General features: G+C 53.7%; 1 protein-coding gene and 1 long non-coding RNA gene across 3 annotated transcripts in view; one reads left to right on the forward strand and one right to left on the reverse strand.

Annotated features, from left to right (window-relative positions):
- Positions 1-207: 207 nt before the first annotated feature.
- Positions 208-4,680, reverse strand: LOC102137171 (uncharacterized). The gene is made up of 5 exons (XR_012426036.1): positions 4,542-4,680; positions 3,889-4,115; positions 1,935-2,060; positions 1,112-1,168; positions 208-362 (listed from the first exon to the last, which is right to left on the reverse strand). It is a non-coding gene; the product is annotated as an uncharacterized lncRNA (long non-coding RNA).
- A 3,817-nt stretch (positions 4,681-8,497) lies between these two features.
- CACNG4 (calcium voltage-gated channel auxiliary subunit gamma 4) overlaps positions 8,498-14,020 on the forward strand; it is a 68,917-nt gene continuing 63,394 nt past the window's right edge. Inside the window, exons 1-3 of one of the 2 annotated variants that reach the window (XM_045374542.3) lie at positions 8,498-8,950; positions 10,389-10,512; positions 10,619-10,778. In XM_045374542.3, coding sequence (XP_045230477.1) covers positions 8,739-8,950; positions 10,389-10,512; positions 10,619-10,778 — 496 coding nt within the window. In that variant the 5' untranslated portion in view covers positions 8,498-8,738. The remainder of the gene's footprint in view (positions 8,951-10,388; positions 10,513-10,618; positions 10,779-14,020) is intronic. The other variant, XM_005584745.5, reaches the window with a different exon arrangement.

The following is a 14,020-nucleotide window of genomic DNA, read 5'->3' on the forward strand; positions in this document are numbered from 1 at the left end:
GGGCTAGGGTGGCATGGGGAAGCCCTGAGGCCCACCGCAGTCATGCAGGGAGCAAGTGCTTCTGGGCAGACACTCCAGTGATCCTGCAGACCACTTGAAGAGGCCCCCAGGACCCCAGGAGCATTGCTCATTCATTAGTAAATATGATTTCTTATTTTGTATTATGTGCATCTCCTGGTGACATCTGCTGATGCCAGACTATCTTGCCTGGGTCAGCTGGGCACCAATGTCTTCTTCAAATCTCATAGCAGCTCTACCAAAGCAGGTGCCACTCTGCCAGTAGATTGCTGAGATGAGTGGGCCTGGAAGAGTTGAGTTGCTTGCCACAGCCTTTTTCCTATATCACACATTGCCGCCACTTCCTGGACAAGAAAGGAATTTAAAGAGAGTTTTTGCAACTGACAGCAATGATTTCTTTTCTTTTTTTTTTTTTTTTTTGAGATGGAGTTTCACTCTTGTTGCCCACGCTGGAGTGCAATGGCACAATCTCAGCTCACTGCAACCTCCACCTCCCAGGTTCAAGTGACTCTCATGCCTCAGCCACCCAACTAGCTGAGATTACAGGCGCCTGCCATCACACTAGGCTATTTTTTTTTTTTGTATTTTTAGTAGAGACGGGGTTTCACCGTTTTGGCCAGGCTGGTCTCAAACTCCTGACCTCAGGTGATCCACCCGCCTCGGCCTCCCAAAGTGTTGGGATTACAGGCGTGAGCCACAGCGCCCAGCCAGCAATGATTTCAATAATGTCTTCATCCCCAAGAAGACCCACATAGGTTCCCAGGGGACAATATGAACCAATAGGGAGGGCTCTGCTAAAGGGGGGGGGAGGAACAATAACAATATTTCTGGAATAGATAAATTAATAGGTCTGTATTACAAAGGGTGCTTGAGTCCAGTGACATCAGTGACTGTTGGCAGTTAAGGATAAGCAGTTGAGGATAAGCAGTGGTTGTTGGCAGTTGAGGACAACTTAGTTGTCAGGGAGTATTAACGAGCAAGATAATAAAAGTTACTGTTCATTTAGTAAGTATTTAAATCAAAATTATAAGCACAGGTTCTGTATACAGACTGCAGAGGCTTAAAATCGGGCAATGCTTGGCAAGCAATTTACCTTGTCCATGCCTTCGTTACCTCTTCGGCAAAATGAGGTTGATAACAGTATCGATCTCTAAGAATTTTGGAAAAAATCAAATAAGTTAATGTATGGCCAAGCACATCAAATAGAGTGCGGTACACACAAAGAGCTCAGTAAGCATCAGCTATTAGCATTTTGTGTTAATGTTTTCCCTGGGCTTATTGAATCTGCACGATAACCAACCCGATGAGGCCCATGTTTGGTTTTCCATCTTACTGGGGCCCAGAGAGGTTCAGCCACTAGTCCTAGGCCACACAGCTGCAAATGACAAAGCAGAAGTGGAAACCCAGGTCAGCCTGAATCTGATGACCTTTCCTTTCTGCCTCATCAAAAGGCCTTGGAGAGAAAAGCAATAAAGACCCAGCAGTTCTTCTGTGACAAGCAGGAATCACGGACATAGGAGGCAGAGGGCAAGTAGTCAATTGATAGCAACAATCCAGAAAGATGTCTGCAGTATAAAGCAAGCCCTCCCACCCAGTAGCAAGCATAGCTACAGGAGGGCCAAGAGCAACCCACCCCCCAGCCCCCAGCAGTCAGTTGAGAGCCCAGGGAGGCTGGAGATGAAAAGGAAGGTGTGGTTCTGAAGGTGAAGGTACCTGGACCTCCGCGGAACCAAACCTTTCATTCAGCAACCAAGCATTTAGCAGAGTTGCCCATAAAACGCGCCCTCTTCTTCCAGCCCCTGCACCAGGCTGTTATATTTTAGGAATTAAAAGCTCTGCTTTGGTGAAAGCACAAATGACACATGTTTGCTGAAGAATGTGCTGTCACTGACCATCCTCCCCGCCCCCTCCCGCACCTGTTTTCAAACGTTTCAGCCTCTGAGTGCAGACGATCTCCTCCTTGGGGTTCTTCTCAACCCTTTGAGAGTCAGCTCAGTTTCAGAGGCCAGCTGTGGACAAAGGAACCTCTCGGTCTGTTTGTCCTGTAGAGTGTTTTGAAAAGAATGTTCTCAGAATAACCAGCCGACACTAAAGCGTGCTGCGCCGGAAGCTTTGGCCAAGCCAGGCTGTTAATATCAACATGCTCATCAACCGGGCTGGTTCCAGAACAGATTCTAGCAAGGGAGACTGCCTGCAGGGCACAGTCCATACTGGGATCTGGTTTGCAAACACACAGGTCTGGATAAGCCCACACGGACTTCACTCACAGTTCACTGTGTTGTTTGCTGTTTAAGGATACTGGATTTTCCTGCCATCACAGTAAATGGAAAATGCCCAGGAGAGGGTAGCAGCCAGAGACCAGAGGCACCTCAGAGGGGCCACTGGGTACTTGGGCCAGGGGCTGGCCCTCCGCCCTCCACTCTGGCTAGCATCAGGGCAGGTGCTGGGGGTAAGAGCCAGGAGGGAGGAAGAGAAGGGTGGGCTCCCAAGGCTGGTGGCTTCTAGAACCTGCCTGCCATAAACCCAGCTCACTCCTACCTGCCCAGGAAATGGGGAGCCTTCTCCAAACCCCAAACTCCAGACCCACCGCCATAGCTTAAAAAGCACAGCTGTCTCCTAACCTCTCCACCCTCATGTGAATTTTGTTATTTTTATTATTTTTAGATGGAGTCTCGCTCTGTTGCCCAGGCTGGAGTGCAGTGGTGTGATCTCAGCTCACTGCAACCTCCACCTCCTGGGTTCAAGTGATTCTCCTGCCTCAGCCTCCTGAGTAGCTGGGATTACAGGAGCCCCCCTCCCTGCCACCCAACCATGCCCAGTTAACTTTTTTGTATTTTTAGTAGATACAGGATTTTACCATGTTGGCCAAGCTGGTCTTGAACTCCTGACCTCAAGTGATCCACCCACCTCGGCCTCCCAAAGTGCTGGGATTACAGGTGTGAGCCACCACGCCCGGCCCCTCATGTGACTTTGATCATCATTTGAAATTGATTTCATCTGGATAAATATGTGAGGCGGAGGAAGGGAGGAAGGAGAAGTGGACAAAGTGGCCGCTGTGCTCTTCGGGGACTGGGGTGCAGTGTAGTAGCAGATGGAGCCCAGCTGTGCTCCAGGCAGAGCTGGGTTCAAATCCTGGCTCAGTGACTTGCTCTCTGTTTAGCTGTAAGTTCACTACTTACACAACGGGGATAAAAGTGTCCTCTTTAAATGGTTGTTGTGATGGATAACTGAAATGAGGGACTCAATGACTGGCACCCAGAGGACACTCACAAAATGCTATTTCCTTTCTCTCTGCACTTCTAAGTCCTGGCCTGGCATGGAGATGGTGAGTGTGCCACCGTTTTATCACAGCTGAGCTGGAAAAATAAATGCTGTATATCCAGCTTCCATCACCTTGAATGGGGTATCTGTGATAAGCAAATGAAATGGAATAAACTTGAATACATAAAGCCATGGAGCATTTTCTCATCCTCAAAGGAGCCTACTGAAATACTGAAGCAAAAAAAAAAAAAAAAGAAAGAAAGTCATCCTTGCAGCGTGCATCATCTGATGCAGGGGAGGCTGTCAGGACCTGGATCTCCAGGCATTCTTCTTAAAGGCTGAGCAGGCTGCATGGATTGCAGATAACCCTCCACACAGAGCCAAGCCCCAGAATCTTCTGAGCCTCATCCCCAAGCCTTGGCTATAGAAACTGGAAACCATGCTTTGTGTCAGTTCACCTGAGATCTCACCCAGGTTCCTCAAATCCCCTCACTAAGCCTTCTGAAATCACCAGAACCATCTGCTTTGGGTTCAGAAATGAGATACTACAAAAGTTGACACACAAAGGTCATTATTTCTGGAGGACAAAGGGAGAAAACAAAGCTTTACCTAAAGGCTTTGGGAGTTGCTGCAGAAAGTGACTGCGTTCCCCTGGTTGGTGGAGGGCCTCTCCCGTCTTCTCGTCCGGGCTGCAGATGCAGCTGGCTTGGCCGCTTGGACGTGCAGGTTACGCAACGTGAGCACCCTAATACCGTCTTCCCCTCCCATGGCCGCCGCCTGGCTGCCTCACCACGGAGCTGGGATTCTTCAGGGCTCTGGGCTCATTAAGGCTCTGTCTTCATAGCCAAAGTAAAGTGAAGAATTGAGGTAATTACCTAAATGATTCAGTAAGAAGGAAAGACACCACCACGTGTGGAAAAAGATGGTTTGGGAGACTGGTCCAAGGGACTGGCAAATATTGCCACCTTCTCAGCTGGCAAGGGAGGTAATAATACATGTTTACTTGTTCACACCCCCAGCAGTAACATTTATACGGCGGGGGTTGGGGGGCAGTTCATAGCGGGAGAGGATGCCAAGTGTCCAGTCTCCCCACAAGACCAGTCCAGGACCTCCTCCTAGGCAAGAGAAGAGCACATCCCTCCCTCAATTCTGGAAGTGTCACATGGGAGAAACTCCAGGGTCCTCAGGCAGCAGTTAAATACTGTCATTTAGAGTTCTCTAATCTGGCTGAGCAGAAATTTCCAGATTTAAATTGTGCTCACCCAGGCATGATGAATGGTCTCAGTCAGTCTTGGGTTTGCTCCAGCTCCCTGTGCCGGCGGTCAAGTCCTTATGCGACTCCACAGTCTACACCCTCATAACCGCAGGACCAAGCGCAGCTGCCAGTGGGTGTCCACAAACAGAAAGGCAAACTGTGGAGCTCCCGTTGGGGTCCCCCCCCCAATTAACAGGTAATAATAATGACACAGCCTAGCAGTACTTAACAATGGCAAAGAGGCTGCTTAGCGTCCTTGGAAAAACTCTGGCCTTGAAGTCACGGAGATTTGAGCTAGGATCTGACCCCACCACCCTCCAGGTGTGAAACCTGGGGCAAGTTACTCAAGCTCTGCACCTCAGATTCCCCTGGTGTCGTCAGGGGGTGAGAGTGAGAATTAACAGTGCATGTAGGTGGCTCACACCTCTAATCCCAGCACTTCAGGAGCCTGAGGTGGGTGGATCATTTGAGGCCAGGAGTCCAGCATGGCGAAACCTCGTCTCTACTAAAAATACAAAGGTTAGCCTGGCATGGTGGCACACATCTGTGGTCCTGGCTACTAAGGACGCTGAGGCAGGAGTATTGCTTGAACCCAGGAGGTACAGGTTGCAGTGAGCCAAAATTGTGCTGTTGCAGTAAGCCAAAATTGTGCCGCTGCACTCCAGCCTGGGTGACAGAGCAAGACTCCATCTCAAAAAAAAAAGAAAAAGAAAATTTTTTTAAAAGTGGATGTAATATATGCCTCCTAGACAGTGTTGGGCTCACTGTCTCCAAAATAAAAGGCAGAAAAGTCAGAATTTACTGCCCAGTCCACAAATGGCAGCTAAGTGTACACGACATGCAAAGTGGCTTTTTTTTTTTTTGAGACAGAGTCTCGCTTTGTCGCCAGGCTGGAGTACAGTGGCGTGATCTCAGCTCACTGCAACCTCAACCTCCTGGGTTCAAGTGATTCTTCTGCCTCAGCCTCCGGAATGGCTGGGAATACAGGCGCCTGCCACCAAGCCCAGCTAATTTTTGTATTTTTAGTACAGACAGGGTTTCACCATGTTGGCCACAATGGTCTCGATCTCCTGACCTTGTGATCTGCCCGCCTCAGCCTCCCAAAGCGCTGGGATCACAACTGTGAGCCACCACACCCGGCCCAAGGTGGCTTTTTTGACCCTTGAAACAACTCTTTTTTTTTTTTTTTTTTTTTGAGATGGAGTCTCACTCTATTACCTAGGCTGGAGTGCAGTGGCATGACCTTGACTCACTGAAACCTCCGCCTCCCGAGTTCAAGCGAATCTCCTGCCTCAGCCTCCCAAGTAGCTGGGATTACAGGTGCTCACCACCATGACCAGCTAATTTTTTTTTTTTTTTTTTTTGGTAGAGATGGGGTTTCATCATGTTGGCCAGGCTGGTCTGGAACCCCTGACTTCAAGTGATCCCCCTGCCTTGGCCTCCCAAAGTGCTGGGATTACAGGCGTGAGCCACCATGCCCCACCAACCCTTGAAACAACTCAGAAAGTTGCACTCTTAGAGAGGTATCGTTTTCCCAGGTGTCTTCGGCTTGTCCAGATCACCTTGCTAGTTAGTTGCAGAGCCAGCATGCGAAGGTGACTGTCTTGGCTTCTGGTCCAGTGCATTCTCAACTCTCCCGCACACTTTTCTGTAAGTGGAGGAGTGAGAGCTGGTCTACCAAGGTTCTGATGAAGGAAGATTTCGGTTTTGTCTCCCATGGGATGAACATGAGGACTGCTTGCTTGGAGGAGGGCCCCTCCACCTAAGTGTCATCTCTGCCATCTCATAGGTGAATGGGGGAAGCTGCTGCTCTCCACCCCTGAAGAGCAGGTTCATGCAACATACATTCGTTTCTCCCAAAGTCCCCGACGAAGGCTGCAAGTGGGACAGGGTGGAGGGGGATGTTCCTGAGTAACCCAGTGGCTGGCTCAGGAAATGGGTTTTCACACCATGCTTTGTGGAATGGGTCTAGAGAGGTGCTTTGGGGACTGCAGTGCCCTGAGCCCCTTATTCAGCCAGAGCCATGCCAGCCCTTACCTATAGGGCTAATTGATGGGAGACCTGGTTTGTTTAATTGGGCTTCCATTTATGATTTAATTTGAAACAATGATTTGTTAGAAAAAGAAGAAGAAAGGAGAAGAAGAAGAGAAGGAGGAAGAGGAGGAGGAGGAGGAGGAGGAGGGGAAGGAGGAGGAGGGGGAGGAGAAGGAGAGAAGAACGGGATTCATTTTCCTGGAGTTTCTGAGAACAGAACCAAGACTTAATCCTAGTGGCTGTTAGGGTTGGAGGTGGGTAGCCCTGTTCTGGGTCACAGCAAACCCATCTCACACCTTCTGGTCCACTTAGACATACGTCGGGCACCTGCTGTGTGCAAAACCCCAGACCCGGTAGCAGGTGAGTTAAAGTAAATTAGAGGTGATGAGACTTGTCCTTCGTGACTTGGAAAGCAGAATAGACACCCCAAGGGGCAGAGGGGGCCAATAAACAATTACTGGCGCAGCCAGTCTGGTCCTCAGGCTCTGTCACCTTGTGATGTTGGTTTTTCCCCTTTATGTATATGATCTATTCCTCCCAATTAGACTATAATTGTCCAAGTGGCAAGAAACACCTCTCACTCAGCAAACATTTATGCTAGTATGTGTGCTAGTCATAGGAAAGGCTCACAATCTCGTGGGACAGAGAACAGTGATTTTAACACGGGGAGTGGGGACCAGGGAAGGTGCCACAAAGAAAGTTAAGCTTCATCTTGCAAGAATAGCAGACTCCCTATACCTTTTTCCATATCCTGGGGTCCAATGCAGCCAGGGATGCCAACAACAGGACCACCTGGACATGTAAGGTCAAAGGGCGCTGCACCTCCTGATGCTGGGCCCTGAGAACCTCCTGGAGGGAGGGCTTTGGAGCTGGGTCTGGAAGGAGGAGCCAGCACCGGCTCCCTGGAGAAGGGAGGGTGTCCAGGTTGGGATCATGGCCAGCAGCAAAGACAATTAAGTGAAGCCAGCAGGGCTCGGGGGGCAGAGGCTGGCAATAAAGGCCAGGTGAGGGAAAGCCAGTTAAGCTCGAGTAGAGCAAAAGGCAAAACGAAATAAAGGTATTGCGAAGCGGCTGGGAGAGAGAGGGAAAAGGCTGGCGGGTGGAGTGTTGGAATCTAACACAACTGGAGTGTTCCTGGACTCCAGTAGTAATAGACCCTCAAAAATGTGAGCATGGAGGAGCGCCCCATCTTCAATCTCAGCCTTGCCACCACTCTAGAAAGCAGGGACCCTGTGTTCTCCCCAAAGGACCTCTCGCTGGCATCGCCCTTCTCCCTCAACCCCAAGTCTGGGTCCTTCCAGGTCCTGCAAGGGGATCTGGAGGAGCAGGAGCCACCTGGGTTGGGGTGGGGCCTGGCCCGGGCCTGGCGTGGCTTGCAGGGTCTGGCAGCTGTGACCCACATCTGGGGTTTCAGGAATTCTGACCTGAACACGCACTCCCACACTCACCTTCATCACCAGGTGAACAGGCACAGAGGGGAAAGAAGGGACACACCCACCCACGCCCTCCTCCACAAATTAAAGAATCCGCAGGGCCGTCGGAGGGGAGGCCGGATGTCCTGGGATGGTAAGAGAGGTGGCTGGAGACGCGCTTTCCCTTCGGTCCTCCTGGGGAAGCCTTTCCTCGGCTTCCTTCACTCCAATAATGTGAATGAACCCTGGGAGAGGAAGAGAGAGCGCGCGCGGGCGCGGGGAGGGGAGGGGAGGCGAGGGGAAGAAAATCTGGGCTGGGGAGAGAGGGGAGCGCAGAGGAGCGCACAGCCGGGCGGGGGCCGAGGAGCGAGGGGCGGCGCCGAGAGGAACCGGGCGCGGGCCCGGAGCGCGGCGGCGGCGGCGGCGGCGGCGGGGGAGGCGCGGAGGGCGCGGGGCGGAGGCGCTGGCCGAGGGGGGAGGGCGAGAGGAGAGGGAGGAGCCCCCGGCCGCCGCCGCCAGCCCGCCCGGCGGCCCGAGCAGCCCGCACTCGCCGCCGAGCCTCGGAGTTTGAGCCCCAGCGCTGCCGGAGCGCAGGCACGCCCGGGGCGCGGAGTCGGAGAGCGCAGCGCGGCGCCGCCCCCCGGCCCTCGGCCCCCCAACCCCGGCGCCCCCGGAGCGGCGCGCGGAGGGAGGAGGGCGGGCGGGCGCGGCGGGCCGGGCCGGCGGGCGGCGGACTATGAGGCGCCCACCATGGTGCGATGCGACCGCGGGCTGCAGATGCTGCTGACCACGGCCGGAGCCTTCGCCGCCTTCTCGCTCATGGCCATCGCCATCGGCACCGACTACTGGCTCTACTCCAGCGCGCACATCTGCAACGGCACCAACCTGACCATGGACGACGGGCCCCCGCCCCGCCGCGCCCGCGGCGACCTCACCCACTCTGGGCTGTGGCGGGTGTGCTGCATCGAAGGTACGGCCGGCCCCGACCCTTCGCCGCCACACAATACACACACATGCGCGCGCGCGCACACACACACACACACGCGCACACACTGCCCGGGGCGCGGGCCGGGGAGGGGGTGGGCGCGGCGCTGGCTCCACGCGAGACACAAAGGAGCCGGAGCGGGCGGGCGGGTCCCCTCGCGGCCAGCTGTGCATCAGCTCGGGTCCCTCTCGGTTGGGGACCTCCCCAGCACACCGATCCCACAAACTCTCCACGCGCACACCCCCTTGCCCACAGACACAATGAAACACACCGAAACTCACGCGCGCGCGCGTAGCCCGGGACCCGAGCGATCCCCAGGGGCCGCCCCGGCACCCCCGGGGGACGTGGAGGATGGCGAGGGGGCGGGAGGAGGCTGGGGTTGGGGGGAGCGGATGGGGGGGAGGGGTTGCTTGGCAACCGGTGTCTGTGCCATTGCCATGGGAACTGGCCATCCTGGGGCGGGGCCGGCCGGGGGCGGGGCGCGTGGGGGCCGCTGGGCTCTCTTTACAGGCTCAGGCCGAGGGCTGGGGGCAGAAGTAGGGGCGGGGGCGCTGTCGGGGTCGGGGTAGGGGCTGGGTTCAGAGCAGATCTAGGGTAGCTGGGTAGCCCCAGCCCGACGCCCGCCTCGTCTCCCACAGAGCCACCAGCCCGCTCCTCGCTGCGCGTTGGAGTGGTGAGGGGAGCGACCCTGAGTCTCCCCCAACGGAGACAGCGACCTCGGTCGCGGCCCCTCAGCAGGGAGGCTGCGGAGACCTCAGTAGGAAACTAGGGTGTGCAGGGCCGATTTGCGGACCGGGAACAGACTGGGAGGGGCGTGGTCGTCTGGTCCGAGCTGGGCGCTGCGACCCCCAGATGCAACTGGAGGCTGAGTAGTAGGTGTCATGAGGTTGGAATGCCTCTAGGAGCCAGGATTTCCGCCCTGAGACCCTGGGGACAGCTCCCTACTGGGGAGGGGCCTGGATGCCTCCAACGCCAAAATGCGCTCGGCTTCCGCGCCTTCTGGGCGCCCTTCCTCTGCCCGGCTGCGGAACTTGAACTAACAGGTGGCTGGGGAGGGGCCGCCTGGTCCCGGCCAGGTTGGGCACAGGTTTGCTGCTTAAGCGCGGCGCTCAGATCTGGGACTGGGTGGAGAGAGTTGGTGGAGGCTTTCCTTTGATTTTTCAAAAACCCTTGGACAGAATTCCCTCTTTCTTTTTCCGTAACCTTTCCCCGCGTTAACTCCGCCCCTCAGTTCGGGAAGTTCTCCCACACACCTAGCCTTCCTTACTGCAGTTCAGCCCCTGCACAGAGTTCAGCTGCGGTTGTTTCTTGGTGGAGGTTGGCAAGGAGCCCTTTTCTGGCCGCGTTTGAAGTCATCTGAAAAGAGGCTTTGTGAAGCTGGATCTGCTTAGTGAAGTCAACTTGGCCCCCTTTCCCTCTCCAGACCGTGCTTGTTCTCATCTCATCGGGGATCCTGCCCACCTCTGTCTCCCACCCCCACTCCCGAAAGAGGCTGCTTTGCCCTTTGCAATTTGGAGCCTAATACCAGGGCTGAGTGGCGTCTGCAGGTAACAGAAGTGTTCAATCAGTAGTTCGAGAAGCACAGCCACACAAAAGAGCCAGTGGGCTCACGATCACACCCTCCTCTTTTCTTTTGAAAAACATCATTTTTAGTGTGCAATTGCTCAGATCACGAACACCTACTCCTCTCCTCTGGAGAATGTACCCACGTCACTACCTGCTACAGCACCTGAGTTGGATACAGAGCAGAGGCTGCAGTGCCCCATATTCCACCTCACAAGCAAGTTCCATCGGGTGCCATCTACCTGGCACAGTAAGTCATAAGTCATGCCACTGGCACGACCCGAAGGTATGCGTGGACCCAGGGCCTTCCAGTTTCCCAGTGGAAATTCTGAAACTAAGTCCTCCATGCCAGCAAGCCTGGCTTCCTTTATTAATTCCTCATCCTAATTAGGATTAATGCTGCACTTAGCATCTTGCCAGCTGCCTCGAGCCGTTTGCACTTCGGTGTTCGTCAAGAGAGCCCCAAGTTGATCTGGGCAGCTGGCTCCACTAGCAGAGGGAGCCATCTGGGGGACCTCACCGAAAGAACTGGGCTGCCTGTGTTATTCCCCAATGCTCAGCAGTTCTGAGGGCCAGAACATGTTTGTGGGATCCAGGGTTGGGAGAGTGGGTTCAAGATTCCTTGACTAGAATCATTGTGACAGTCCCTCAACCTGGGTGGGAACTGCCAGCCTATCTCATAAAAAGCACATCCCTAGACCAACAGCTCTCAACCACCTGACACCTCACCTCCTACGATGCCTCCACCTGCCAGCAAGTAGCCAGAGCTGAGGCCTGGACAGCACCTTAACCCTAGGCCACTTTCTGGGGACATGGAGGGAGGGTTACCTCCATGTTGGCTTTCATGTTTAAAATGCATTGTTTCCGCCTGTTCTCTAGAAAAGTATCCCAAAGCATTACCTCTAAAGCAAAATGAACGGAAGAAAGTGAAAAAATCAAACCTCTGGGCTGAAACTAAAGAAATACTGCAGCAGGCAGCTGATAAGACTCTGAGCGTAAAGGCAGAACTCTGAAGGGTTTGCTGGCAACTGGCAAACAACAGATTCAGTTTCATGTTCGTGTCTTATAAATGATGTTGCCGGGCCGGAAAGCCCAGCCCTTTGTGTACTTAAGGCATCCATGCATTCTGGCAAGGCTGCGTGCAAAAGTCTGCTGCTCCCAGCTTCACCAGGGCTGACCTTGTCTTAGCCTCTTTCTACCCCTCAAATCAAAGTCTCTCCCTTCTACCCGCCCCTCTGCTGGGAAGTGTCAAAATACTCAAGTGTGCAGAGCCTTGTGCACATTACCGCGTGGTCTGCCCATGACATCCCTGGGAGCGCGCTGTCTTCACCCCCATCTGCAGATGAGCAAGGGAGGTGCAGAGAGGTTCAGGGACTTGCCCAGAGGCGCCCAGGTAGGAGGCAGCCAGGCCAGATTGGAGCCTTTGTCTCACTACAAAGCTCTTCTCACCAGATCATCCTGCCTTTTCCCAAACAGCTTCTGGGTTGCCATTAAAAATAGAACCAAGTACTTGACTACCCAGTGGAGCCCAGCTCTGAGGTTGGGCTGGCGGCAGCATGAAGGCATTAGAAGTGAGGATGCACAATGGATACATAAATTGCATAACACACCTTTTCCCTTATTTTCTCTTCCCTTCCCTTCTTTTCCCTTCTCCCTTTTTCTCCTCCTCTCCTCTCTTCTCCCCTTCTCCCCTCCCCTCCTCCTTTCCTTCCTCTCCCTCTTCTCCTCCCCTCCCCTTCCCTCCTCCTCCTCTTCCTCTCCTCCCCTCCCCTTCCCTCCTCCTCCCTTCCCTTCTTCTCTCCTTTTCTCTCCTCCCTTTTCCTCTTTCTCTTTCAGTCTTTGTCTATGTCTCTCTCCCGATCTGTTTCTCAGTCTCTTTGTGTCACTGTCTCTATCTCTTCCTCTTTTTTCTCTCCTTCCACTGTGTGCTAGACTAGTTGCCAGTCAGTCATCTCCCTGCCTTCTGAGACACTCATCTCATTCTTTATATCTTTGGTGACACCCAGCCAAGTCTGAGGACATAGGAAAAGGGTAGTAAACCTTTTTTCAAGGTTTATCTAAGGCATCACCAGCCAACATTTGTTCAATCTCATGCATTTTGGAATTCAGTGGGTATAGAATGTAAGCAAACGTCACAGAGCATGTACTCATGCCAGGGGCAAAAGAGTCCATGTAGATATGGAAGGGAAGAGGAGACTGGACCCAGAGGGCAGCAGCTTGTGCCACATGCCAAGGCCCTGCCACCCACACCAACTCTAGAGAACTCACTAGAGCCACCCAGTCCCCGTGCTGCCATCAGGAAAGCTCTCCACCCAAAGAGAAGGGTATTGGTGCCTCAGCCATTCCCCTCCCCCAACCCGATGGAGGAAGCTGCCTTCAGCATGCCCACAGCTCTGCCAGGGCCTTAATATAGCAGCCTTGATGCTAGGCCTGGCCCCTGTGCCTGTTTAGTGCCAGCTCTGTGCTGGGCACTCGTGGGGGAAGTTATGGAGAAGGTTCTGGAACCTGAGAGTGAAGGAGTTCTTTGCCCTAGTCATGTTCACCTGCCTCACCTAGGCAGCATCCTGCACACCAGTGTACCCAACCTTTCTTCCCACCATGGCGCACTGAGGAAGAGGAAGCATTAGCCCTGCACCCTGCAGAGGGGAGTGAGAAGACAGCCATGGATGTCTCCCAAGGGGCCCCAGCTGCCCCGAGTCCCCCCCAGGTGCCCACAGGTGGGAGGCTCACTCTTTCCAAAGAGTTTCCTGAAACTCCTTCCTGGTGGGTCAGCTGCATGGCTCTGTCTTAAACCACACTCCCTACATAGGACCGTTCAGAGAGGTTTCATCAAATAATAGCCTTTCTCCACCCACTCCAGGCCTGGCGCTGGGCTTGAAACTTTTCTTATCTGTGTTTGCTTTCATTTTCTCTTGAAATAACCCAGAGGCAGCCTGTCCAGTCAGGCCCGGGTGAATGACAGTGTCAGAGCAGGTACCCCTTCCCTGATGCGCCAAGTGCCACCAGCTAGAATCCTCATCCTGGACCCCCTTTGCCCTTGGGTGCTAATCATCACAGCCATCACTACGGAAGACCTTCATGCAGGACTCACATTCGTGCATGTAATTTCCAGCAACACCTCAAGGTAAATATTAATTATCTGCCTTTTATAGTTGTAGAAAATGAGGCTTAAGACGTCGTGCCCAGCTCCTGAGTATTGCATCTCACTCCCCAGATCATGGCCAAGGTAGAACATAGGAGCTCTTCTGTCCGCTAGTCAGGGGAAATCCTTTATTGGAACCATGCAGATTTGGGAAGGGGCAGGTAAGGGGGTTGTTGGAGTCGGCTTGGGCTGACATCATAAAATATGATAGACTGGATGGTTTGGACCACAGATGTGAACTTCTCACAGTTCTGGAGGCTGGAAAGTCTCCAGAATTGTGGAGAAGATTAAGGTGTCACTGGACTTAGTTCCTGGTGAGGTCCCTTTTCCTGGCTTGCAGATGGCCGGCT

The sequence above is a fragment of the Macaca fascicularis genome, chromosome 16, assembly GCF_037993035.2.
Source record: "Macaca fascicularis isolate 582-1 chromosome 16, T2T-MFA8v1.1".
NCBI classification, from domain to species: domain Eukaryota; kingdom Metazoa; phylum Chordata; class Mammalia; order Primates; family Cercopithecidae; genus Macaca; species Macaca fascicularis.